This window comes from Podarcis filfolensis, assembly GCF_964270895.1.
Source record: "Podarcis filfolensis genome assembly, chromosome: 4".
Taxonomy (NCBI): Eukaryota; Metazoa; Chordata; class Lepidosauria; order Squamata; family Lacertidae; genus Podarcis; species Podarcis filfolensis.
In genome coordinates, this window is record NC_139607.1 from 47,403,285 (window position 1) to 47,426,191 (window position 22,907).

At 42.4% G+C, this 22,907-nt stretch overlaps 1 protein-coding gene across 6 annotated transcripts; it reads left to right on the plus strand.

Moving 5' to 3' along the window:
• Nucleotides 1–1,885: 1,885 nt before the first annotated feature.
• DDX3X (DEAD-box helicase 3 X-linked) lies at nucleotides 1,886–22,268 on the plus strand. 6 transcript variants are annotated; one of them, XM_083612556.1, is made up of 19 exons: nucleotides 2,172–2,696; nucleotides 4,349–4,406; nucleotides 5,372–5,422; nucleotides 8,008–8,067; nucleotides 11,321–11,452; nucleotides 12,426–12,552; nucleotides 13,318–13,488; nucleotides 13,572–13,671; nucleotides 14,219–14,354; nucleotides 14,664–14,749; nucleotides 15,917–16,015; nucleotides 16,339–16,499; nucleotides 16,598–16,742; nucleotides 17,027–17,171; nucleotides 17,435–17,616; nucleotides 17,722–17,839; nucleotides 18,289–18,445; nucleotides 19,445–19,593; nucleotides 19,749–22,268. In XM_083612556.1, the coding sequence occupies exons 1-19, from the start codon at nucleotides 2,652–2,654 to the stop codon at nucleotides 19,835–19,837; spliced, it is 2,211 nt and encodes a 736-aa protein (XP_083468682.1). In that variant the 5' UTR covers nucleotides 2,172–2,651; the 3' UTR covers nucleotides 19,838–22,268. The 6 variants fall into 6 exon arrangements, with proteins under 6 accessions (XP_083468686.1, XP_083468682.1, XP_083468685.1 ...); XM_083612555.1 differs by having other exon boundaries at nucleotides 2,238–2,696; nucleotides 17,027–17,216; XM_083612557.1 differs by lacking the exon at nucleotides 8,008–8,067 and having other exon boundaries at nucleotides 2,239–2,696; nucleotides 17,027–17,216.
• The last annotated feature ends 639 nt before the right edge of the window (nucleotides 22,269–22,907 follow it).

The window sequence follows — 22,907 nt, forward strand, 5'->3', positions numbered from 1 at the left end:
CCATCCATAACAGATGAAAATAGACACTTCTGCTTAGCTAAATGGCAGAATCCTGGCAATGTTACATTTTTCATGCTTATGTGTGACCCTAGGAACATGGACTTTAAGAAAGGCTGTGTGTATCCTACAGTACTGTGGAAGGATGCTGGTCATGATACTGAACAGAGAAGGCAGTATCCTGGGCATTTCAGCTTTCTCTTTTTTTTTTTTAAAAAAAAGCAAGTTTCTAGTTGGGCTTGAAAGAATACTGCAGTTCTTAATGAACTCTCAGAAGCCAGAGAATTTCCAAATAAAGTTTTCAGTGCTCCTAGGGCATAATTTCTTGTCCTTCTCTATGACCAGCAAATGTTAATTGTATGCATGTAGATTCAGAAGCAAGCCCTACTTTGTTCAATGGACTTATTCTCAGGAAAACATGCACAGAATTCATGTATCAATTTGCATGATTTATAGCTTTTGTGGAAGCCAGCTTTAAAACAACATGGAGAGCACCATGCTTAGTTATACAAGCATTGTTACTTCCTTTGTTCAGGCGGTAGGTTTTGTATGTGTGTCTGCAGAGATAGACATTTACCAGCTGCTGCAGTTGAGCCACTTACAGTGCTCCTTCTGGTCCCCCAAAACAGCAATAAAGCCTTTATTATTGTCTTTATCCACGCCTTTCTTCCTCCATCCAGTGGATAACTGTCAGAAGGCTAATTTCCCTGCATCTCAGGGCTCTGTGGTTTAAGAGGATGAACTGATGCTTGGGCAATCTCAGGATGGAGTGGCATACCTCCTCCCCTCCAAATATTCCACAATGTTCATTCAGACTACATGAGATGCATCACAGGAAATTAGCAACTCTTTCACAAGACATTCACTTTTAGAATAACCCATGAACCAAACCAAACCACAATTGTTTCTTTAACTTCCAGTAAAGTGTATATAGAATTGCACCCTTAATGCTAGGAGCGGAAAAGTTCACATAAGTGGCCCTGATGCACATATGATGCATATACTGGTAAACCCAGTTTTTTTAGTGTTGAGAAATTTAATTATTTTGTAGTTTCCTCAGCAAAAAAGGGGCTTTGCAACTTGAGTTGTAAATATATATTGCCAAGTGAATTTACAAGCACTGCGAGATAGGATACTTTCTGTCTCTTGAAGGAATAAATTGGTCCTATCTAATACGCAACTCATATGAATACACACATTTGCCTCAGAACAAGCGGCACTTGCAGCACTATTTTATTTTGATGGGACTTACTAAAATAAATGTGCCTAAGATCATACTGTGTCAGATAGTGCAAATGTGAAGTTAGCATGTATGCACGGGGAGAAACAAACTTTTTGAGTATACAAAGATCTACTGAAGCAAGCCAACAATGTCAAATTGCTTTTCCTCAGGTGAATAGAGGATGAAGTTGGGGGGGAGGCTACTATGAGATCTGCTCCTTTGTCAAAATGCGTCCAAGGCGACAGGCATTCTGGAGAAGCGTCCTGAAGAGCTAAAAATACTGGGCGGCCTCTCAGCCCTTGACCTTGACCTCTGGGGTCAGAAGCCTCCCGCACTTAAGACGGCAGAGGCCAAACTCCTCCTTGCAATGGAAGGCAGCATTTTCCGTGGGCAAATGATGCGAGAGGCCCAGACAAGGTCATCGCTATGCATCCTTTCTCTGCAGAGGGTTTTTTTGTGACCAAGCGAAGCAACGGCATTAGGCGCCAGAGGGAAGGGGGTGGGAAAGGGGGAAAGGCGTAAGAAGGGGAACTCCGCCAGGAGGCCATCGTCTCCTTATTGTTCAGGGGTTACAGGGCGTCGGGAGGGGCTGCTGGCTGCGCTGCTGGTTGCCAGGCGACCCCTCCTAGGTCACACACAAGGCAGAAGCGAGTCGCGCAACGCCACTCTGACGTTACCGCCAACTCTCGTGCTGCTTCTCGCAATCCTCGGGAAATAGATGGCCTCGGCTCTCCACTTTGGGCCCCTCACACTGTACCCCCACCCCCACCCGAAGGCTGCGCCACTTCAGCAGCCGCATACAGCCTAAGATGGCGGCAGGACCGAGCGGAAATGCCCACGTGACCTAGAGAGAGCCGCTCTGTTCCCAGAGCCTTATTTCATTTGGACAGAAATCTCGCGAGATCTCGAAGAAAACGAGGAGAGGGGGGTGACTCACCAGAGTCTTTACGAAACGAAACGGGAGGGAGGGGAAGGCAAACCAGGGCCGGGAGGGAGGGGTAGAGATCTCGCGCGAGCAGCGCTGTAAACATTGTGTGAAGAAACCTCGCGATAACACCTAGATCCTCCTGAATCGGGAGGAGTCCGCAGCCTCCCTAGTTCTCGCGGTAGCCTTGGGATTTCTTCGCCCTCCCCCCACCTCTTTATGCGGAGCGGAGAGTTCTCCCCGCGATACCTTTTGCTGCAAGCAGAGGTGGGGGGAGGGGATCGAGAGGAGGAAGAAGGGGCGTGGTTTGCGCGCTGAAGTCAGCACGGCGGCTGCGAGGGGGCGGAGGAATATATAAAGGCCCGGGCCGAACTGGGGGGGTTTCAGTTAGAGACGCGATTCCGAGGCGAAGTAGTGGCGAAAGCGACAGCGGCCCAGGCTAGTTCTACGTCTAGTGAATCCGAATTTCTCTACGCGGAGCGGGACCTCCCGACACGATCTCTCGTTATGAGTCATGTGGCAGTGGAAAATGCCCTCGGTCTAGATCAGCAGGTAAACGGGGGCGGGATGGCGGGTGGGCCTGGGGGACCGAGGCGTATCCCCCCCCCGCTCCCCGGCCTGTTTTCGGGGGGCCCTCCGGACTCATTGAATCGATCCTAGTTCGCCCCTTTACTCCTTTTATTCTCGCCCCCCCCGCATCCTCCTCACGCCGCTCTCCTGGTGGCGCATTTGACTGTGACGCAGTTCCTTTTGTGGGGTTCGCCCCATTGGCGCCTCCGCGAAGCCCCGAGCCTCCCTCGGGAATGGGAGCGGAGCGAGGCGAGCGGAGCCCCCGCGAGCGAGGGAAGGGAGCGGCGCGGCGGAGAGCGGAGGGTAGCTCGGGTGAAGCGCCGCCGGGCCCTTTGAGGCCTGCTGTGGGGGCTTTGTGCGTCGCTGGCGACTGCTTACATCTGCCGGGCCCCCTAGCGGCGGCGGCCGGGAACTGCAGCGGGTGGGGGACAACGGCGGCCATTGTGCGTGTGACGAAGCGAGGGTGGGGGAAAGAGAGGCTGCTTGGCGGCGGAGGCGCGTGCGCGGCTCCCTCTGTCTGGGGAAGGGGAGGAGGAGGAGGAGGGGAGTGGGAGCCACAATGGCTCTGGTGCTGCTGCTGCTCCCGCTCTCCCTCACGCGCGCGCGCGCGCGCCCCCGGCTCCTTTGTCCTCGAGGCCCACGAGGTAGGCGGGGAGGAAGGGCAGGCCTAAGGCCGCGTCTTCCTCTCGTCTTGGCTTCTCGAAAGCCTGTTTAAAACGAAGTTGCGCCTTCCCTCTGCCCGGTTCGGGGCGGGGTGGCGCTGCGCTAGAGCCGGCTCCCGAAGTAGGTCACGAAGCCGGCCGGGAAGGGGAAAGAGGAAGGAGCCACGTGACGCGGCCGGATTAGCGGCCGCCAGTGAAAGCCGAGCGTCGCTGCTTGTGTCGCTCCGGCAGTAAACCCCGGCGGGGGGGGGGGGGAGCGGGCGGCGCTCCGTCTTCGCCAGGCCCGCTTGTGGGGCGGGAAGAGGGAGCGCTTTCCCCGAAGGCCCACCCGGCCGAGCGAGCCTGCCTTGTACAACTGCTAATGGCTCTGTCTGAAGGCCGCGCGAGATGATGTGCATCCATCTTAAGTTGAAAAAGGGGATTCTTAGATATAAACGGATCTTACCTTTTTTTTAACCCCCCCTTCCGCAAACAAAATAATCATACATGAAAATATTCAGCGGTATTTTTTTACCTTGGTTGTATATACCGCTTGGACAATCCTAAGGCCTAGGCCCTTTTTTTCTTGACAGTTTCAGTAAAACTACAGGAAGGCTAAGGTATACAGTGTAAGCTTAAGTTCTGTTATTTTATTTTTAAAAGCATTGGCACAAGTAGTTACGTTTGAGGAAAGGGGAATTTGGGTTGTAGTCTGCTGTATTTTTGAATGCAAATATTAAGCATATTGGAAGACAGCACTAAATTGAGGGTTTTGTCCATAACTTCACATGCTTTAAGTAAAACCAAAGTAAGTTTTAAGGAGGTATGGTTTAAATTGACATTAAATTTTCAGTAGCAATATCAAAGCTATTCTGGTGTTTAAAGCGGAGAGCCTGCTAACTTACAGTGTGACATAAGACTAGAAATTCTTTACTACTTGAAGTATTTTCAATTAATCAGGTTGAATGACTGTTCTCTTCCTTTTTTAAAAAGTTTGCTGGTCTAGACTTGAATTCCTCAGACGATCAGAGTGGAGGAGGTACAGCAAGCAGTAAGTATATAATTCAGAATTAAAGCATCTTACTGCAGCTAGTAGAGAGTATTTGTTGGCATGTTGGTCCAGTACAATAGTAGATAAACGGCAGATTTTGATGCTTGAGAGGGCAGATCTATAGCATCCTGCAAGTACTGTAATTGTAGACTACTAAATCTCATTGGTATTTTATGTAAATCAGTTATACATAAATCTGTTATACATTACGTATTACCATGCTAGAAACTTGCTTTTAAAATGAATGTTAAGATCCTTAAATTGGGTGCCTGCTTAATCAGTTAAATTAGCTGCAGACCTTGAAGGAGTAGACTGCAAGTTGCATACAGTTTTGGTGCACAATAGTATGAGCATGGTATCAACAAAAGGGATTTAGTGATTGTGTTACTCGAGTGCACCAATTGTTTCATCTGCTAAAATGGGGTATGTATGTATTTCCTATAGTGAGGCAGCAGCATGTTCCAGTTATTGCCGTTACTATTATTTATTAAATTTGTATATCGTCTGAGAATACAAAATACATTAGAAAACAAAACAAACTAATAACCCACTTCCCACAAACACATTTGGAAAGCCATAGAATGTTAATTAGCTAAATGCCTGCTTGAAGAGCAGAGTTTTCATTTGGCACCTTTATTACATATATTTAGGTGTCCCTAGGGGAGAGCATTCCACAAATGGGGAACCAGCATCCAAAAGGCTTGTTCTCGTGTTGCCACCCTTTGGTTGTTTGCATATTTATAATGAAAATACTTGGGAAGGGGTGCTATGTTTAAACACTTCTTAATGTGCATGTTGGTTTGGTTTTTTGCTTAAAATACTGTAAGTTATTTAGAGTTGCTGTAGCAAAAACTGACTAAGTTTAATCAATAAACAAAATAAGGTGTTAATAATCTTGGTAATAAAAGAGCAACAGACCTTGCTGTACAGAGTTTTAATATGAAACTTTTTTTTCCAACTTTCAGAAGGCCGGTACATTCCTCCTCACTTACGGAATAGAGAAGCTTCAAAGCAGGGTATGTTCGTTGGTACTTGAATATATAGAGCATCAGGGTTAAAAAAATAGGCTCACAACTGAATTGAACTGCAAGAACCTCAAAATGTTGGGTGCGCAGATTCAGGGAGATTTGGTGCAAGGGGTTGGACATATGAGTACCTAGGCTTTTGAAGGTAGGGAAAGGTATTAAGAGTGCACATTTAAGTAACACCTTATTAAGTCTGTGGCAAAAATTAGATTCCCTCCTTCTACAGCGGGTACGGGGAAGATTTGGGCTCAATGTAGTTAGCTAGGCAAGTCTAAGTAAGCTGCTGATTGATGAGCTGTATATTTGGCTTGAGTAATAAAGCTACTTAAGTAACAGTGCAATCTGTTGTAAATGTAGTGCTTGCATCCAAGCAGAATAAGAGAATGGTTTAATATTTTACATTATGAAAATGTAAAATAAATGGTGACTGTATACACATACCATCATCTTGATTGACACTGGAAGCAATTTTCAGCAGTTCCTGTATACCCTCTAAATCTGCTGTGGAAGTTTCCTTAACCCTCTGGAGATCTAGGAAGGATGTGGTGGGATGTAGAGCTGATGGAGTACTGGTGAAAATCCTCTGCATTCTACTAATGGAATCCTTACGGTCAGCTCATTGACATTTTTTTGTTTTCACAATCCGTTCTAATAAGTTGGTGGCTATACCATGCCCTGAAAAACCCTATGTGTAGCCTGTAACCATCAAGCCTGTTTATGGGGAAGTTTGAACACAGAGCTTTGTCCAAGGATTGGTTGATTAAGCTCTTAATCTCCTGCTAAATTGCATCATGATACTCTAAAAATGTAACCCTCCAATGCTATAGGGGAATATGCTGCATTAATAGTGTCTGATCAACTACTAAACTTGGGCTGCAGTCCAATACTCATTTACCCGGGAGTAAGTAAGTGGCTTAATTCAAATAGGGTTGAAGTGCTGGAGACCATCAGGTCTCATCCCTCTCCCAACCTGTGACAGCTTGTCTTGCCTCAGATGCCTCTGCAAAAATTACCTTGCTTGTGGACTGGCAGGGAAGGCACCAAGAGTTCTCTAGAATACTTTTTACTTTCAATTGTGATCTTTCAGTATTTTAGCTTAAATCGGCTTCATGGGTAAAAGCCAGAAACTAATTTACTGTGACTATAAATTGGTTCGTTGGTAAGTAGCTCTCCAAGTTAATAAGAGGTCTCTCCCTTCTTTGCTGCCAGAAGTCTTTTAAAATAGGTGTGAGAACCTATGGCCTTCCATATATTGACTGGTCTACAACTCTGGCCATTCTTGCCTGAAGGGGATAGGAGTTGCAAGTCCAGCATCTTCTGGGATGCAGGTTTCCAAGCCTACTTTAAATATCTACAGATTGAATATTGTGTCCTTTATTGAACCATGATATCTGCACAGTTCAGCAAAGCTGTCTGGAAGTGCTACTGAATTTGGGAGCAGGGAAATAATGTACAGATACTACTTTTGCATGTATTCTAACTACTAGATAGGAAAGTTTAGGTATAGGGTGCTTATTGTCAGGACAACTTGACTCTGCCCACTTCGTTGCTCAACTGATAGAAGTTGTGAATAGTGGCAGAACAAGGGGCATAAGATGAAGCTTGTTCAAATTCACAGATTCTAATTTCTATTAGAAACTAACAGCTCTTTGCAAGAAAACTCAGTTGTATTGGAGCTAACAAAATACTGAATGGCATTGATATCCAGCTATTTGTAGTTGTCCTTACCCTTCTCTCCTCGTGTAGGTATGGATACTGTAAAGACCAATAGAGTTGTATCACATTCACAGAAGCTCTTACCACAGTTGGTCAAGTATGTCACAAGTTCCTTTATTTTTGCAACAGACTGAGACAGGTGCCCGTGCGCATTTGGAAGTTGTTGCCTCCCAAGGACATGCTTGGAAACATTGAAGAGTGATTCCTGCTGCTTCCAAGGACTACCCAACACAAGAGGATAGGATGAACCTTTCCCAGGGGAAAGCTTATTCTCTCTCATACACATGTGGTTCATTCTGAGTTCCTCTCAGTAGATCCATAGAAATTAATGGACCTTAAGTTAGCCATGTTTGTTTATTTCAGTGGGTCTACTATGAGTAGGACTAGGACGCAACCCTTAAAAGCAGCTGTATAAATTATTGAGTGTGACATAGCACAATACCTGTTGAATCAGATGGATTGCCCTTTTCTTGAGGGAAAGGACTCCTTGTGCTGGACTGTTTGGAGCTGCTGAGAGTTTATCTTGGCTTCTCAGGGTGTCTTGACCTGGTGAGAGGCTGGCTCCTGCCATTCCTAAGTCCTCTGTACATGTGCTTTGGCAGCAGGACGGGGTTCCCCTATCCTGGCCACCAGGAGGCAAGAGAGTGCTCTTGTTCCCCTTCCCTCTCATCGCCAAAGGTGAGCTGGTGAGTGAATGTGGAAGCCTGGAAAGTTGACGTCTTCACACGGATATTTTTATGTTGCTTGAGTAAAATATCTTTTACAGGTTGAAGAAATTCTACTGTACCATTATGTTGAGTTTTTTATGCATTTGAACTGGAGTGAATTATAATGCTGGGAGTTTTATGGCTCTTTTGCAGCAGGTAATGCCTATAACTATGCGGCAAACTACTATTCCAATTCGATGCCACCAAGAAGCTGTAAGTTGGTGTCAGGATGGAGTGGTCTTAAAAATTTGTCATTTGAGAGCATGCCTCTAAGCATATTGCATAGTCATAACTTGCAGTCGACTAACAGTGTGAGCATTTGTTCCTTTACGCTCATTGTCAGACATGTTTACTTTGCCTGCAACTTTAACTTTTTTAGGATTAATTTGAATACAGTAAACCCACAACTTACACACAGTTAGCTAGTATGCATTCAGCTTTACATGTGTGGCAAAAAATAAAAAGGGAGTGGGTTTCAAGAAAACATTTATTTGGCAATCCCACCTGCATTTGAACCCAATGTGTTTTGAATTTGGCTTTAGACGCAATCCTTGGAATGTAAATTCTGCATAAGTTGTGGGCTTAATCTATTGGCTTACTGTGTTTAAGGAAAACTACACATTAAGGAAACTACAACTTCAGTTGCACTTTGTACCTGAGCAAGCTTTTGTCGCTTCTAATGGATAGACTGAAAAAGGCAAGGAAAGGTTTCTGCACCTTATAAAATTTAAACCCACAACAATCCTAATACTCAGGTCTGGCAAGTGCTGGAATTGTGTTTTTTGGATCTTCTGATTTATTAAACATGGCATAAAAGTAGCTGGCCCACAAGACACTTGAAAGTTACCAAGCCTTTTTAGTGCTAATTTTCTAGCAAGTTTACCATGCCCCACAGTTTATTTAGTTACATGTTGAAGCTGAATAGTGTGCAGTGCTATCTGGTGTGAATAAGATATAAGAAAAGCCCTTCTGGATCGGTGCAAAGGCCTATCTAGTCCAGCATCCTGCTCTCACACTGGCCAACTTAATGCCTATGCGAAGCCAGCAAGCAGAAGCTTAGCTCAACAATTCTAGTTCTTTCCTCTTGATACAGTACTTTGAGGTAGTAAATGGCTACTGTAACTAGTAGCCATTAATAACTATTCTATTTGGATATAGAATTTTAGACACCTAATAAAATATCTTTAAATATGGAAGGAAATACACAATATACTCTGAACTTAAATACTAATAATTTATTTTCCTTAATTAATGGAGGGGTTGTGTGCTTAATCCTATTTACAGAATTTCCCAATTAAAAAAATCTATGAACTTCTCCCCTAAGCCCTTGGACAGGTTCTCTAAGCAGGTTCACAGAACTTCTATAAGTTTACATATTAGCCTAATGTACTACATCTTTGAAAACCATTATTCCAACAGATGTCATGTTGCTTTTTTCAGTTCTTTTGCATTTTGGTTGCTTATAGGTTGGATAAGTTTGAAATATTTAGAATAGCTTGTTCTAGGTAATTTAGTAGAACTTGGCATTTTGAAATCTGCCACAAACTTCAGATTTTTGGAATGTTAAAGAATAACAATTAGATGGAGCAGAATCTTACTTCAGTCTAGAGATGTAAAATCTTTTTTAACAGTGATGAACAAACAATTTTTCTAGAACTTCTTAAAAAACTGAAATACATGTACAGTAAATTGTTAATTACAGAAAGTAAAAATGTTAGGGTGCTGTCCAACTCCCTAATCTACTGTGGTGGCAGGGGGCTCCCTCTAGTGAGTCCAGACCAATCTGCTCTGGCGGTGCAGATTCCCTATTCACCCGCTGAAAATGTTCACTGGTAGGAGTACTGTCAGCAAGCTTCACTCCACCAGCTCATAAAAAGTTCCCAACTGGGTAGGGATCAGGGTAATTCAACTGGCCTGGGATTTGCTGGATCCTGAGCTGACCCCACTGTTGTCAATTGATTGCATTGGTCCTGATAGCTACAACAACTCTGCTCTTGCCTTCCAACCTGACCAGCGTGAGTGACAGTGCTGTGGGTGGGGCAGTGGCTCTGCTAAACCCTGCAGCTGCCTGGACAGAGGTTCGATTGCTCTGCTAGTCAGACAAATAAATTCATCTTGGAAGTATCATACGTGTGTCAGTGGAAGGATCTTGTAGTGAACAGAAACCTTGTAGTGAACGATATTCTTACTAGGGCTTAAGTAGTGTCTGCAGTTAGCATCATCTAGGAATTGAAGAATCAATACAGCCCCCTGAGGTAACTGGGATAGTTTGGATATCATGCTAAATCAGTTAGGTGTGATGCAAGCAAGCCTTGGACTCGTACACTTCCTTCTCGTGCTTCCTTTGGTGTGCAGCCATCAACAGGAGTTAAGACTTCTTTTCCGTTAAGTGCAGTTTGTCATTGACAAGCCTGTTAATGCTAATTCTGGTTTCAACTTGGCTTGTTGCAAATGGTTCTGTAGTTAATATTCACCAGTTTGTCAGTTTGGACATCTAGCATGGATACCAATCTTTTTGGGCTTATGGCACATTTGGAATGATGAGAGTTCTGTGGGCGCCACCACCTGTGGTTGCTTCTTTCTCATCTCTTTCCATCTTCCCCTGCAGACAGAAAGCACACGTTTTTTACTTGAGTAAACATTGGATCCTGTAGAAATAAAGATACCCCAAAAATGACGGTGAGAATAAAGATTGCAGTGCGAGACTGCACAGTAAAAAATGCAGATCTGGTGCTTCCCACTATCACAAACATCAACGGCACAAATTCTAATGGATGTCCTCCAGAGTACCACAGTGGCCACCCCAGGCATAACAAATTGTGGTCAAGCATAAATATAAGTTGAAGCCTTCAGAACTCCTTGTTAGCGTGTCAAGGAAAGTGTGGGAGCCCAAGGCTCACCAAGGTTCATTTGCATCACTAAACTGGCTTAGACTCAACTTTATACTGCAATCTGCTCTTACTAGGAAGCAGGATTTGTAATCAAAATAATACAACACTCATCGTTGACTAGTCTGTCGTCATTCCATTCATAATAAAATATATATTTGCCAAGTTTAGCACAGGATCTTGAATCTTGCTTCAGTCGGTTTGACTAGCTTACTTTAGGACATGCTTCTGTTTTCAGCATGGCAGCGAGTATTGATGCACAAAACTAATACACATACGAATCACTGCATTAGTTTTTGTTTTTTTTTTAAAAAAATCTCTTGGCTCAACTAAATACACAACTTTCTATAAAACCTGGTTTGCAGCTTTGTAAAGTGGCTCACAATGCAGCATCCATGTCAGGTGAAGGCTTGCATCTCTAATCAAGAATTTAGGCCCAACACTACTCTGCTTTCCCCAGAAAGGAGCCTTTCATGTAAATTTCTGGCAGCAAAAGTCGCACTGATGCTGTGGAGCTTGCAAGAACTTGCTAGCGCATTTTACCCTTTAATTTTGTAACTTTTTATTCTCTGCCAAAGATTCCCCCAGCTGGGACTCTCGTGGAGGTAATGGCTATATGAATGGATATGATCGTGACAGCCGGATGAATGGCTACGATCGTGATCGTGGTGTGTTTGGATCCAGAGGAGGATCTGGACGTGATGACAGAGGTGGGCGAGGGAGACCTGGCACCTTTCATCCAACGAAACATGAGTGTCCACTGCTGCTCTTGGCAATAAAGACAGCTTCTTTCTAGAGAGCTTAGATCAGGTTATAGTAGCATAGGTTGAGACTTCTTAGGGAAGTTTGAGGTTTCGTTTATCAAGTACCATTTGCAGAGCTGTTTTGCCCTCAGCTGGAAAGCTACGAAATTAGTACTCATTCTTGTTGGTTATTTGAATTTGGATACCGGAGCCTTAATTATAGTTACAGCTATAGGATACTACCATAGGATTCTGGAGTTGTATAGTTATCCAAATAAAACAGTCATACGAATGTCTCAAGAACAGTGAAGCTTCTCACTGAGTGGCCTCATTATACCAGTTACCACCGACTCCAGATTTTGCCTGTCAGGAAATGCCATCAGTCTCCAGGTCTTTTCACTGCTTTCTATTTCATCATCTTTGCTTCAGTGTACCTGTGGACACATTGATGGACTCCGGGAAGGTCTCATTTTCAGCTTTTCAGGTTGCATTTTTTTTCTTGAGACAAATTAATTGTAACTAGAATAAGATAATGACATAATTTTTGGAAGTGGTTCGTGAAAGGTTGCCTGATGGCCATACTCTACTACAACGCCATGGGCACAAAAGTAGGCAGGGTCCTAATGGACATTTCTAGGCTTTGCTTTTGGGGTTTGCTGCAGCTCGAGAGAATAATCGGCTGCTGCCTCTTGAATATCATTTGCTACATGATCACCCTGGACCAGCTTTTTAAACGCTGCCATCTTGCAATATTGGCAGTAAAACACCCAATTTCAGTGCCTTTCCTTGATTTAAAATGTGCAATAAAATATGGGAATTTCTCTTAAGACAGGCTGCTAATTACTCAAACATTTTCATGGTGATGGTTTGAGGGATTTTGTATCTTTACAGTGAGCATCTACACAATCAGTGATTTCATTGGTGATTTTATTATTCCTAGGATTTGATGGTGGGTGGAATGCTGGCAGAGACAGGGATGCTGCATACAGTAGCTTTGGTGCAAGGAGTGACCGTGGATCAGGAAAATCAAGCTTTTTTGCTGAGCGTGGTAATGGTTCAAGAGGAAGGTAAAAATGTAGCTCTTTTCCCATTAAAAATGTGAATGCCACCACTGTAAAACATTCAGTAATCTGCAGAAATAGGGGAGAACTGACTGAGGTTAAGACATGTGTTTTTTGTGTTGAAAGCCTGCTTTGTAGCTCTTAGGCTTGCATTGACTGCAGCATGTTAATTTTTATTTCCACCAACTTACTGCTGTAGGACTTCTAAAGTTTACATCCACATAATAGAAGTCCTTGTACCTTCTTAGCATTAGCACATAGGCCCCAGCAGAAAGACAGGGGAATGACAATTTAGAGCAACTGTGCAGTTATGGCATATATCTGGGATTGGAAGGAGCTCTTTCAGTAATCTTTCTCCTTGTTTGATGAAGGACCAGGAGGCTGGGGGCGTTCAGGGGATGTGGCAGAATTGTGTTGTGAGAGCAGTAGAGGAGTTAAATGATAGTCCAATTCCCAACGTGGATTAAAATGCAATCTGAACAATTAAATGCCTCTACCTGGCAGGTGTGCCACCTCAAATTTCATTGGTATTCTGTCCACATGCCTCCTATATATGAGACAGTTGAAATATTGGGGTAATATATCCTTCTCAAGGGGATGTCAAATCTTGGGAAATAGATAGCTGTGGTGTTATACGGATTTATTGTTTAATTATATCATGAAATACTTTGAAGCTGCCTAGCAGCCAGGCAGCTTCATTAGTGTGTTTAGTACATCACATCACAGAAACGGTCATGAAAACTGGTTTTAGTGTAATTTCATGTAATCTAGGTTTGATGACCGTGGTGGAAGAGGCGGTGAATTTGATGGCATTAGCAGTCGTGGTGGTGATAGAAGTGCCTTTGGCGGCAGATTTGATCGTGGTGGAAACAGTCGATGGTCTGATAAAAGTGATGAAGATGACTGGTCCAAACCACTTGCCCCAAGCGAACGTGTGGAGCAGTAAGTACTAGCAGTGGGATCTGGTGGTCTGTAAGTCAGGTGTTCAGTGCTATGTGATGGTACATTGAATGTTTATCTTCTAGGGAGCTGTTTGCTGGTGGGAATACTGGCATTAATTTTGAGAAGTATGATGACATTCCGGTTGAAGCAACAGGCAACAACTGTCCTCCACACATTGAGAGCGTAAGTATTTGTTTAATGCTACAACTAGTGTGCTGCTTACACTAGAATACCAAGGGACTACTTTTATACATTTAAATTAGCGTTGTGGATTTGATGGTCCTTCACAGGGACACGTTACTTAAAAGTCTTTGTCTTTAATAATCTATGTGATTGCTATAGGCAACATGGAATTGCATGCAGATGAATGAATGCAGGATGTTGGAGGAGTAACATAACTCTCCTTGCCTCCAGCAGCACACTATATTTTTACGTTAGGCTTTGAGAAAGATGCTTTGCTGCCTTTGTATTCAGCATAAACAAAAGGGGATACCAAGAAAGGAGGGGGGCATGCCATCCTACATAAGAATCAAATGGGCTGGTGAGGAAGGTGGAAAGTTTCTTCCATCTGCATTAGCCCACTGCAAGACTTGTTGGTATCCAGCCTTTTAGCAAGATGCTGGAAAATGAGGGGCAATTCTCTGCCCATCCTCTGACTTCCCCTCTTATGAGTGTAAAGCAAACTTTGGGCTTTTACCAGGTTGTTTAATAACTTGGAACTCTGTTGCAGTTCAGCGATGTTGACATGGGAGAAATCATTATGGGGAACATTGAACTCACCCGCTACACTCGGCCTACTCCAGTGCAGAAATATGCTATCCCTATCATCAAAGACAAGAGAGACTTGATGGCTTGTGCCCAGACAGGCAAGTTTGTGTTTGCTATGTATTACTGCAGTGTTGTAATTGAGAAATTTTGGGGTGTTAGTTGAGGGTTCTTGGGTGCAAATAATGAGGGATAGGCCATTCCCTTACTGGCAGTTGACACTAGCACAAGATGGACACCGCTCATTTGGTAAGACGTATATTAGGATTTAAAATACCACCCTAAATTTAATGCCAGTTTCAGATTAACTTGAAATGAGTACAGGATGGATGGAGCATAACATTTGCGTGGGATTTATGGAATGAAAATGTTTTTGCATTGCTTTCAAGGTTAAATGTCTTGTCTTTTAGGGTCTGGAAAAACTGCTGCATTTCTTCTGCCCATATTGAGTCAGATATATACAGATGGCCCAGGTGATGCCCTCAGAGCCATGAAGGTAAGTTCATTATATCTGGTTTAAACAAACAATACAGTACTTCACTTTAGCACTGTGCGCATTGCCATCTCTGTTACATTGCTGAAAAATGTAGATCTTGAGTACAAATATACCCTTTATTACATTTATTCATTGCTTGCTACATAAAGCAATATAATTTACTAAAAGCAATCATCCTGCAATATTGTAGAAAGGATGGATTTTTTTTTGCACCCCACTAAAAGCTAAATATTAAAGCAGGCTAGGGTACCATTATTAGCATATAAGAACCAAATGCCAGAGTAAATGAGGAAATGTTGGCCTACTGCCTAAAAGTTGATAATTGTGCCAGGCACCTCTCCCTAGCATTCCACACCTAGGGGGCTACCACTGAAAAGGCCTTTTTTGTGTTGCCACCCTCCTCATCTCTCTTCACGGGAAGCACAGAAAAAGGACAATAAGATGTGTGTACAGCTTTAGGTGAAAACCAGCACTTTGAATGGAGCCCACCCAGAAACCTGTAGTCAACCTGTAGTGCGGTTGCTGGTGTTGTATGTTCAGATGTAGTTCCAGGCAGCAATCTGGTTGCTGAATTCTGCACTAGTTGCAGTTTCTAGACTGTCTTCAAAGGCAGCCCCACATAACACATTGCAGTAATCTATCCCAGAGGTTGCCATAACGTAGACTAAGAAACTGGGCCTTCCCTCTCCAGTCTAACCTGTTGGAGGCACTGGTCCACTAAGGCCACTTGTGCCTGCTGTGACAGTAATGGATCCAGAAGTACTCCCAGACAGTGTATCTCTTTCAGGGGGGATGAACCCCATCCAGAACAGGTTCTACCCATAACAGAAGGTGAATTGATTTTAAGACACTGCCATCAAATAAGTTTACACATCAGGATGGAGTTTGCACAAAATTACTCAGAGCAGGTCTAGGTTCAGTTGTAGCCAGCATCTTGATTCTGATGACAGTCACTTTGCTAGAATTGCTGTGATGCTAATAGTTACTGGCACAGCTTGTGGTTCTCCTGCCTGGGTGCAGTCATGAACACTGCAGGATTCAGACCTTTAAAAATCTTTATGGAAAGAGCAAAGTAAAGGTGTAAACACTTGGGTAGCAGATTGTGTTGAGAAATAACTGTTACTAGCAGCTTATTTTCCAGCTGGTAATGAGGACTTAATATTGCAGGAAAATGGAAGGTATGGACGCCGTAAGCAATATCCCATCTCACTCGTTTTGGCTCCCACAAGAGAGCTGGCAGTGCAGATATATGAAGAAGCCAGAAAAGTAAGTATTATTCAGGGAGTGGCTAATACAGCCACATTGACCTATGGTGGATGTGACAAACTTTTAAAAGAGGAAGATTGGGTGGGTGGTTAAAAAGCTTTCATGTATCACAGAATCATAGCAGTGGTGGTCACTGACCCCCCCCCCCCGAAAAATATTAAAAGAGCAAAACAAAAAAAAATGGGGTGAGGGAATCTGCAAAAATCCCAGGGCAAGGGGGATGGGCACATGAGGCCTTTAGATTAGCCAGCCCTGTGATATTGTGCTCCTAGGAACTTGATATCTCAAGTCTTGAATTCTAAAACTAAATTTTGTTCCCATAGTTTGCATATCGCTCCAAAGTCCGCCCCTGCGTCGTGTATGGTGGGGCCGACATTGGTCAACAGATACGTGACTTGGAACGTGGTTGCCATTTGCTTGTAGCAACTCCAGGTCGTCTTGTAGATATGATGGAGAGAGGAAAGATTGGACTGGACTTTTGCAAGTATGTGAAAATAATATTTTAATAATTTTAGCATTTTGACAGCAGCATATTAACATGGAGTCTTGGAAATCCTAATGTGGTCTTATAATACCTTCCAGATACTTGGTACTGGATGAAGCTGATCGTATGCTTGACATGGGGTTTGAACCTCAAATCCGTCGTATTGTTGAGCAAGACACCATGCCACCCAAAGGTGTCCGTCAGACTATGATGTTCAGTGCTACTTTTCCAAAGGAAATTCAGGTATTCTGTTTTGCAAAGTAGTTGAATGCCCATTTTCAGTGAGTCAGCATACTATAGAAGTGGGGATACTCAACCAGCTGCTGTTGTAGGCAGCTAACCATAGGTAGAGAACAAGAAAAGTTCTAAGTATTCCCCCCCCAATACTTTGTTTCTAGTTTAAAAATATGGTGAGAAACACCTAGTTTGTATGCGTCCATGGAAGCTTATAGCTATAGGTAAGTCTAATGGGGGTGGATTCATTATTTAAGTGTCTCCCATACTGAGTAGAGTTCTCTCTTTTGAAGATGCTTGCTCGTGACTTCTTGGAGGAATATATCTTTCTGGCTGTTGGCAGAGTTGGCTCTACATCTGAGAACATCACACAGAAAGTAGTGTGGGTGGAAGAGTCAGACAAACGGTCATTTCTGCTTGACCTCCTAAATGCCACAGGTAAAGACTGTTTGGGAGAAATCCAACACAACTCTAATGGCTCAGGTAATGAGAATCTATGTTAGGTGGAGGAAAAGCTTCAGACTTTTCCTCCTTGTTTTCTCCTATATTTGAATATTTTTCTTTAATCTGCATGCAGCTAGCTTGACTAGTAAAGTTGTTATTTTTTATGGTTGCAGTCATAATACTAGTTTGCACCACTTGGTGGTGCTATAACAATAGATTTGGCATTGTTTTACTAATGAGATGCTTCGCTTACATAGGAAAAGATTCCTTGACTCTGGTGTTTGTGGAGACTAAAAAGGGGGCTGATTCTCTGGAGGATTTCCTCTACCACGAAGGCTATGCTTGCACAAGCATCCATGGTGATCGCTCTCAGCGAGACAGGGAAGAGGCATTGCACCAGTTCCGTTCAGGCAGAAGTCCCATCTTGGTTGCCACTGCAGTAAGTATAGACTTTGTTAAGAAAATGCTTGTGTCTTTGTATTTGCTCTTTACACTGCAGTTTCAGCTTATGGGGAGCTGATGGCTGACTCTTTATCTTCATTAGGTAGCAGCAAGAGGATTGGATATCTCAAATGTTAAACACGTCATAAACTTTGATTTGCCAAGTGACATAGAAGAATACGTGCATCGCATTGGCCGCACAGGCCGTGTCGGGAATCTTGGTAAGACACTCTTCATCAACACCTTGATAAAACTTCCACGGTGGTATAAGCATTTGTGTTTGCATACTATGTGGACTTTTAATGTCACTAAACTCCATCAGCATGCTTTGAGTATAAAAAAGTTGGTGACTGAGTAGACAGACTGAGTAGATTAGAACTGGTTTTGTGCAGAAGATCTCTGGTTAACAGAGGCATGTTGTGAAAGATTCACATGAAACATTCCCATTCCTGCAAAGCACACGGCAGATTACCTCGATGTGGGAAAGGGTGGATGTCATTGTATTCCTGTGTGCAAAATTTCTTGAATGCTGCTTTACAGTTCAGCTACAGCTGTAACTAAAAGTTTGTGTCATTGGAGAGCACTCAGGAATATGTCCTACTCATGCTATTGGTATTTTGAACATACAGCTTCCTTGCCTTGCCTTAATATGCTGTATCTCTTTCTTTAGGTCTTGCCACATCATTCTTCAATGAGAGGAACATAAATATCACAAAAGACTTGCTAGATCTACTTGTTGAAGCTAAACAGGAAGTACCATCTTGGCTAGAAAATATGGCATATGAGCAGATTCACAAGGGTGGAAGCAGTCGTGGGCGATCAAAAGGGTAAGTTGAGTTAATCCCCAAGCAGTTAGATGTCATGTAGATGAGCTGGAATATACCCAGCGTCAAAGCAAAATACCTGACTTCCATATAGCAGTATAATATTTTACTTCTGTATTCCTCCCTTTGGCCCTTCAGTGGGAGACAAGATACTGCTCTTCCTTTGTCTTCAGGATGAGAAGAATAGTAATTACTAGCCGGGAGAGGTTGCTTTTAAAAGAGGACACATGGAGCAGCATGATAAAAAAATTGAAACCACTGCCCTCGCTGGCTCTGGGGAAATGATATTTTAGTGGAGTATGGCCCATATAATAAGCCTCCTCAGCAGAAGGTGTTTGGTGTAACACAAATCTTAAGATTCCATAATTAATAATTAAGCACCATCAAAATAGTTTTTATTATTAATTAGCAGTGGAGATCTTGGGTGAAAAATGGTTGTCCTTCAATTTCTAGAACTCTCAGGGTGGCTTGTAACTCGAACATATATAAACTATTACTTTGAAGCAGCAAGGCAGATTTAACAGATCTGTTTGCTTGGGTCTTTTTATGAGACTCCCTTTTACCTGGCAATACACAATTCTGCACTGGATGAATGCTCTACGGATTGGGAGCCACAGCTGTGAAGGCCCTTTATCTGGCTGCTTCTGTCCCAGCCTCTGAAGGCAGGGGCTGCCAGAGGCATTTAGACTGGTTTATGTGGAAGTGGGCATTTCTTCAGATACTGGCTCTGAAACGGATTGGGGCCAGCATAGTTTTTATTTCTCCCCCCCCCCAAAAAACCATGATCTTTAATTGAAAATGAAATATATAACATTAAAAATTAGTATAGTACATCATTTTATCCAAGGGACTAGCAATTGTTGAAAAACTAGCAAAGATGTTTGATTAACTGAATTTCCTGATGTAGCAACATGAAGGGCAGTGAATTAGGAAATGTATTAAATAGCATACTTAAGGAACCATGGTCTTCTAATCGCAACTTGTTGCTGTTCTTTCCTCTAGCCGTTTCAGTGGAGGATTTGGTGCCCGAGATTATCGAACAAGTAGCAGTACCAGCAGCAGCAGTAGCTTTGGCAGCAGCCGCACAAGTAGTGGGCGCAGCGGTGGCAGTGGTGGTGGCGGTGGCCATGGAGGCAGCAGAGGATTTGGAGGTGAGTTTCATTTCACAGTGTGCCTTGGGCTGTTGGAATGAAGGAAGGTGGTGGGGAAATCTAAACTCTTGGGTTTTTCCCAAGCTGTAAAAAAATAAGATTGTAGAGGTAAATTCACTTGGTCATAAACTCTTCTTGTCTTTTTGTCTTAATAGGTGGAGGTGGTGGCTATGGCGGCTTCTATAACAGTGATGGATATGGAGGAAACTATAACTCTCAGGGGGTAGATTGGTGGGGCAACTGATCTGCTTGCTGCAGATTCTTACCAAACAAGCTAATATGGAAACCACATGTAACTTAGCCAGACTATACCTTGTGTAGCTTCAAGAACTCGCAGTACATTACCAGCTGTGATTCTCCACTGAATTTTTTTTAAGGGAGCTCAAGGTCACAAGAAGAAGGAAAGGAACAGAAGCCCTACTTTGAAGGTTTAAAGACTCCATTGTAGTTGAGATTAACTCCTCCACCCCCCCTACTCCCAGACTGTATTTATAATTTTGTGACTGAGGATCATTTGTTAATGTACTGTGCCTTTAACTTTAGACAACTTTTTATTTTGATGTCCTGTTGGCTCAGTAATGCCCAAGATTATCAATTGTCTTGACAAAATTACTCTACTTGGGCTTTAAAAAAAAATCAAACCTTGGCACGCAGGTGTGATACAACTTACAGGAATCATTGATTCATCCACTTTATACTACAAAAAAAAAACTTGTGCAGTGGCCTGCATTAGGGCTTTGATACTCAGATTTGAAAAAATAAAACATCTTGAAGCATATCAATGGAATTAGTTTCTAATGTGGCAAAACTGTACTAAGTTAAAGTTGATTTGCTCACTCTATCCTGGATAGGTACTTAGAACCTGATAGTCTTTAATAAGCCATTCCAGTCATGATGATGAAGTGATGTATGGATACATGCATACAAGCACTGTTTTAAAGTTAATGCAAGTAAACACAGCAATTCCAGTGTTTAGGCAGATTATTAATGTGAGCTAGCCAAATGGAGGCGGAACATTACAGGGAATGTTTAAAGGTCTGAACTTGAAATAGTTTTTAGGAGAATTCATCTACTTAGACTTTTCAAAATTGCCTGCCATATTAAAATTGAAATGGTAGAATGGCTGACCACAACAGTGATGGGTCCACCTTTTAAGGGCCTGACTGATTTTTTTGGTCTTAACGCATGCTAGTGTTGATGTTTTTTGGTCAAGGGGGAATGAACAGGAAGAATTATGCAGCAGGCTTTATTTTAATGCAGATTCACATTACTCTGTTCAAGCTGCGTTGAAGTGTTAACTGGCTTACTGTAGACTTGTAAAATGGCTCCAGAAGAGTAACAAATTCTGAGATCACAAAGGTTGGAATGTACATAACTGCACAAGGTTTCAATTCTGCTATCAAGTGCAGTTTTAGTCAGTTTTAGTTGCATAGGTTTCCATTGTATTTAGTCTGTTATGCTGAATCTGGCCAAAGATAAGTATTTCCAACAGTAAAATGCCTCTGCCACTTAGTTTCTCTGAGCTATCTTCTGCGGCCAGAGCTGTTACCAACTCGTAGTCTAAGTGGCATAGGACAACAGCAAAATCTCCTAAAGTGCAATAGATCTTTTCAAGTGTATTGTGCCTTGTTCTAAACTTTAAGTAGGTGCACTTGACAGTATTTGAGGTCATTTGTTATGGTGCTATTTCAATTAGTCTAGATTTAGGCCCTTGTACATTTTGCCCATAACTTTTTACAAAATACTTCTTTTATTGCACATTCAGAGAATTTTATATGTCTTGTGTGCGTGTCCTTAACTTCCAATCTTATTTTGTCTCTTGGGAGACTGAACGCAGCTTGTCTAAGGAGGAGGAACTAGATTCTAAAACTGGGACCATGGGAATAATGGTTGGGAAGAAAACTTTGCACACGACAGATTTCTAGATACTTTTTGCTGCTAGTTTTGTGTAATATTTATTGAACATTTTTGACAAATATTTATTTTTGTAAGCCTAAAAGTGATTCTTTGAAAGTTTAAAGAAACTTGACCAAAAGACAGTACAAAAACACTGGCACTTGAATGTTGAATGTCACCGTATGCGTGAAATTATATATTTCGGGGTAGTGTGAGCTTTTAATGTTTAAGTCATATTAAACTCTTAAGTCAAATTAAGCAGACCCGGCATTGGCAATGTAGCCGTAACTTTCTGATAGTAAAACAAAAATTGGCAACTTTAAAATTAAACATGCCAAGGTTTTGATACACTTGTCTTAAGATATTAATGAAACACTTCAAAACACTGACGTGAAGTGTCCAGATTCTCAGATGTTTGTTGCGTGAGTTTTTGTTTAGTTGTGTGGTTTTTTTTTTTCAGTGAATGTCTGGCACATTGCAATCCTCAAAACATGTGGTTATCTTTGTTGTATTGGCATAATCAGTGACTTGTACATTCAGCAATAGCATTTTAGCAAGTTTTACAGCCAGCAATATTATTCAGTTCAGATAAGGATTCAATCATATGCAAAGAATGGGTTTAATCATATGCAATGAACGGATTTAAACTTGCTGAATGTAAAGATTTGAACTTCAAGTCACTGTAGGTTTAGTAATTGCTTATTGTATTAGTTTAGATGCTAGCACTGCATGTGCTGTGCATTGCTCTCAATTTTAATAAAATAAAAAGTTGAAATGCACTTTATGATGTTTGGTCTTTTTCTTGGTGACAAAATGTGCTTCTCCTTTTTCATTGTTAATCTGGGGTGTCTCACTGCAATCAGTATTGATTAAGTGCCACAGATGCAAGTTTCTAATAGAAGCAGCTCACATACTTAGTTAGGAAAGGTCATTATATGGAACAGCCCTTTGTAGCTGTTCTGCTTGGTCCCCCAGACCTAGTGGCCTGTTTTGGTTCATGTTTTCTTAAATGTGGGGATGTTCAAGTGGTGGGTCTTCCTTCCACCTGCAGAAAAACGGCTGCTTGATTGTTTTGGTTCATGTTTTCTTAAATGTGGGGATGTTCAAGTGGTGGGTCTTCCTTCCACCTGCAGAAAAACGGCTGCTTGATCAGTGGTATGTGGATTTAACCCCTTGCAGAATGATCTTGCATGCCATTCAGAGTTTTGACACAAAAACACTTTCATAGTCAGAATTCACCCCAATATATTTCCAGAATTATATGCTTTATGTCCATATAGTAATGGAAGGGTGTGAAAAGGAATAAGTGTGGTTTCAATTAGCTCAAGTGCCCTTTTCAATTCAGAGGTGCTTGAATGTTTATTATTAAATCATTAAAATACAATTTTTCTATCTTTAAAATACTGACTCCTCCAACA

Coding starts and splice junctions, on each gene's coding strand:
- DDX3X (XM_083612555.1), top strand. CDS start 2,652: ATGAGTCATGTGGCAGTGGAAAATGCCCTCGGTCTAGATCAGCAG. Junction 17,840..18,288: donor AGGCCGTGTCGGGAATCTTG/GTAAGACACTCT, acceptor CTCTTTCTTTAG/GTCTTGCCACATCATTCTTC. Junction 19,594..19,748: donor AGGCAGCAGAGGATTTGGAG/GTGAGTTTCATT, acceptor TTGTCTTAATAG/GTGGAGGTGGTGGCTATGGC.